General features: G+C 40.9%; 1 protein-coding gene across 1 annotated transcript; it reads right to left on the bottom strand.

Annotated features, from left to right (window-relative positions):
• LOC149083638 (uncharacterized) lies at positions 1 to 4,040 on the bottom strand. The gene is made up of 2 exons (XM_089235213.1): positions 2,316 to 4,040; positions 1 to 2,148 (listed from the first exon to the last, which is right to left on the bottom strand). The coding sequence occupies exons 1-2, from the start codon at positions 4,038 to 4,040 to the stop codon at positions 1 to 3; spliced, it is 3,873 nt and encodes a 1,290-aa protein (XP_089091339.1).
• Between the last annotated feature and the right edge of the window lie 853 nt (positions 4,041 to 4,893).

Here is a 4,893-nt window from a genome sequence, read left to right on the forward strand (position 1 = left end):
TCATTTGTCTTGAAGCGGGAGCAAACAAATTTTTGCTATGGATCGTTTGATTAGTCCGTTTTTAGTTCGAACAGTCACAACGCGAACCTTGTGATCTGGACCTGGAATGATTTCTTCAATTCTTCCAAGTAACCAGTTACACGGCGGAACGTTATCCTCCTTGACAATCACCATGGCACCTGGTTGCACATTAGATTTTGAGAAGTGCCACTTATTTCGTTGCTGGAGCGAACTTAGGTAGTCCATCTGCCAACGCTTCCAGATGGTCTGAACGAATCGTGTTGTGAGCTGCCATCGAGATAGTCGGTTATCACCAAGGTGGCACAGGTCAGGCTCAACAACGGTGTTAAGCGATCGTCCAATCAAAAAGTGAGCTGGTGTTAGGACCTCAAAGTCATTGATGTCTGGCGATAGAGGTGTGATTGGTCTGGAGTTCAAAATTCCTTCAATTTGGGTCATAACAGTCTGGAACTCTTCCAACGTGAGTTTGGAAGACCCAACAGTTCTTTTGAAATGGTGCTTGAAGGACTTGACACCAGTTTCCCACAAGCCTCCAAAATTTGGAGCTCTTGGAGGTAGGAAATTCCATGTGATTTCCTCGAAGGCGAAAAAATTAGCCACAGATTCATCAGGTTTCACAACCATCTGATGAAGACGTTTCAACTCTGTGTTGGCACCGACGAAATTAGTGCCATTGTCACTGAATATTGATGAGCATTTCCCACGTCTAGCAAAAAACCTCTTTAGACATGCAATAAATGCGTCTGCTGTCAAATCTGATACGAATTCTAGGTGGATTGCTTTAGTCACAAAACACACGAATAAAGCAACATATATTTTATGCAATTGGCCCCTTCTCTGACCCTTGAATTTTACGTAGAATGGGCCACAAAAATCTACTCCACAAACGTTGAATGGAAAAATTCTGTTTACTCTTTCCTTAGGCAAGTTGCCCATTATTTGCTCAAGAGTGGTCGGTTGTGCACGGAAGCATGTTACACACTCATGAACTATTTTTCTTGCAAGGTTTCTTGCACCAACAACCCAAAAAGTTTGGCGAACGAGATGCAGTAAGGTTTGAGAACCTACATGCAGGTGTTTACGGTGATAGTATTCGAAAATCAGTCTCGTTAGTCGGTGTTTGGCTGGTAGAATTATCTGGTGTTTTTGATTGTACGAAATGTCTGCTTCATTTATGCGACCACCAACGCGAAGCAATCCTTCCTGATCGATGAAGGGATTAAGATTTTTCAATTTGCTTTTAGTGGAGACTTGAGCCCCTTGCTTCAAGTTCCTCAATTCCTCACCGAATTCCCTTTGAACTATCTGGATTATTTTTATTCTTGCCACGTCAAGTTCTTGGGCAGTGAGTGGACCTGATTTTTTATCTGTCTTAGATCTGGCATTAGAACAAAATCTAAGCATGTAAGCAACTATTTTAATGATGGCTGTGTATCTGCTGGCTTTCGTTATTATGGGTGTTATAACATCATCAACACTTGCTACCAATGAATGTTCAACGGATTTCTTGAATTCACTCGCAAATATCTCATCCTCTGCTGCCAACGTAGGTGGATCTAAATCAAAACTAAGTTCTGATCTCAAATAATCAGGACCGCTCCACCACAATTCATTGTGAATTAATTTGTCAGGAGACAAGCCACGTGACACCAGATCTGCTGGATTGTCTTCGGATCTAACGTGGTACCACTTATACCCACTAGTTATTTCCTGAATAACTGCCACTCTATTGGCTACAAAAGTTTTCAACAAATGAGGTGAGGTGTTGATCCATGCCAGAACAATTTTTGAATCTGACCACAAAATAATTTTCTTAAGGTCTAATCTTAGAGATTCTACGACCTTACTGATCAACTTGGACAGCAACACTGCTGCACACAATTCTAAACGAGGTATAGTAGTCACCTTGAGTGGAGCCACTCTTGACTTACTACACAAAAGCTTAACGCTGTACACATTTTCAGAAAGACACCGCACGTAAACTGCTGTGCCATAAGCCTCAGAAGAAGCATCGGCGAATCCACGTATTTCAATTGAGTGACCTTCACCAGATAAGCAATAACGATCAATGCATACATCATTAACAACATGCAGGGCAGTAATAAACTTGCACCATTCGGTTGCTTCCTTTTTGGAAGCGTATTATTCCAGTCCAATTTCAACAGCCACAAACGCTGCATGAATATTTTTGCCTTAACTATGATAGGCCCTAGCAATCCCAATGGGTCAAACAGTCTCGCTATATCCGAGAGAACGGTGCGTTTGGTGTAATCGGAAGATAGGTTTGAGCTTACCTTGAACGTGAAATAGTCCTTTTGGGGATTCCAAGCCAAGCCCAACGTTTTCACCGTGACATTGTCCTTGGCATCAAAACTGTATCCATTCTCGCCATGGTTGACTGCGTTTAGCAGTGTCGAATTGGAACACCACTTGTGAAGTGTCATTCCACAAGTTTGGAGCATCTGTATCAATTGACGCTGAAGCTCTAGAGCGTCATGTAGCTCATGTGCACCAGACAAGATGTCATCCACATAAAAGTCCGAGAGTGCAATCTTGGACGCGTAAGGAAACCGAGATTGTTCGTCTAGCGCAAGTTGTTTCAGCACACGTGTAGCTAAATACGGAACACAAGCTGTACCGTAGGTGACAGTCAATAATCTAAACACCTTAACAGGATCGTTCAGATTTTCTTTCCACACGATTCTCTGCAAATCACAATGGCTGGATTCAACCAGAATTTGCCGATACATTTTGACAATGTCGGCGGTGAAAGCATATCTATGTTGACGAAATCTCATCATAATTGAGAATAAATCCTGTTGAATAGTTCCACCATTCATGAGCAAATGGTTAAGAGACACCCCTGAAGAAGAGACGGCGGATGCATCAAAGACAACGCGAAGTTTTGTACTCGCACTATCAGGTCGGTGAACGCCATGATGTGGCATATAGTAGGTGTTGTAATCAACTGCAACAGAGGTGAGTTCTTCCATGTGTCCCAAATCCTCATACTCCTTCATGAAGGACACGTAAAGCTTTTTCGTATCTCCATCCTTGTCTAGTCGTTTGCATGTTGTGTTCAATCTTCTACTAGCCATGGCCAAAGAATCTCCCAATTGTGTTTGATCTGATTTAAGAGGTAGTTGCACTACATATCTACCTGCCTCATTTCTGGAATGAGTCTCACAAAAATGCTTTTCACAAAGAAATGCCTCAGTACTTTCAATAAGCTTGTTTTCGTTTATGGATTCTAAGTCCCAGAATCTTTTCAAGGTGTTATCTAAATGTTCTAATTCATTTGATAAGTGACAATATCGCACATTACTTTCGGTTTGGTTTTGCACCGCACCGCAAACTATCCAACCAAAAACAGTTTCTTGCAACGATATTTTAGATGTGGTAATCCGATGTTCGCATAAAATCTCAAAGAATAAGTCGATTCTATTCGGAACATTAAAGTCGGGATCTGCTAGCCGTATATTCTCTGGAGGGAAAACTTCAGATTTGTTGATGTATCTGGAAGGACTGAAACCCATTACTTTCGGAACTATTAGCAACTCCAATGAGCGCCTAAACTTGTCTTCTGAAGATGAAATTACCACATGCAGTTTCTGGTTTATGTTTACTGGTAAGCCGCTCAACCCAGACACAGAGACAAAAGTTTTATTTCTTTTTAGCCCAAGTCTCTTTGCGCATTCGGTAGTGACAAAGCTTGACTGCGATGCACTATCCAACAGCGCTCTACATGGTTGTAAACAACCTCGTGAATCCCTCACGTATACCACTGCAGTAACCAGAAGAACGTAGATATTCGTCACTTGTCGAGGAGTGCTGTTTATGAGGGTCGATGTGTGACTGACTTCCCCCATCTCATCGGATTGTTTATCAGCAAGCGGGAGTACGCCTTGCGGAGGCGACTTTCCTTCTTTTTTTGTTTTGTCTTCTAACGAGTCATTTCTTTTAACTCTGTGAAGGAGGGTGTGATGTTTGTAACCACATATGTTACAGCCCTTGGGCATACATTCATTTACTGTATGGGAGTCATTTAAACAATTGAAACACAGGTGTTTCTTTTTCACTATATTTTGCCTCTCATTAATGCTTAGCTTATGAAACTCAGAACAATTATATATGGAGTGTTCTAATTTGCATACAGGACATGATTTCCCGTAGTTAGAGGATTTTACAGCAAAGGTCCTCGATTTATTTATAGGTGAATTGTGAGGCTCACGGACGGGAATGGTTCGCGTGATACCTTCCAAAAATTGACATCTGCTTTCCAAAAACGAAATCAAACTATCCCAACTAGGAATTTCTGTAGATTCCAGGGTCATTTCGAATTGTTTTCTTGTTTCTCTGTCCAATTTTCTGAGAATTAAATTGGATAATATTACTTCACTCAGAGCATCTGTCTTAAGATTTGCAATGTTTAATGCTCTCAGGTGCTTTAGAACGTTGTCTAGCAAGGCTCTCAAATCTTTAGCCGACTCTTGGGTGATTTTAGGGATTGAAATTAATGCATTGATATGCGTATCAACAATTAAACGTTTGTTTTCAAACCGTTTCTCTAGTGCAGAGAATAACGAATCAAAGGTGTCTTCAATGCTTTGAACTTGTCTAGCTTCACCTTTTAAGGCAGCTTGTAAATAATACAGTTTTTGTACATCGGAAAGGTTATTATTTTCGGTTATCAAAGAATTGAACTGATTTTTGAACAAGGTCCACTCTTCATATTTACCACTAAATTGTGGCAGGGGAATTTCTGGCAGTTTTACGTTTTGCTTAGAGGCATTAGTTTCGATTTTACTGGGAACGAAACTCAACAAATTCAAACGGATTTCAGTGTCCTCTAATTTTTCTTCAATTTCACAG

This window comes from Pholcus phalangioides, unplaced genomic scaffold, assembly GCF_987345545.1.
Source record: "Pholcus phalangioides strain wild (caught in Gottingen) unplaced genomic scaffold, Ppha-v1.0 ptg000008l_1, whole genome shotgun sequence".
Lineage (NCBI taxonomy): Eukaryota > Metazoa > Arthropoda > Arachnida > Araneae > Pholcidae > Pholcus > Pholcus phalangioides.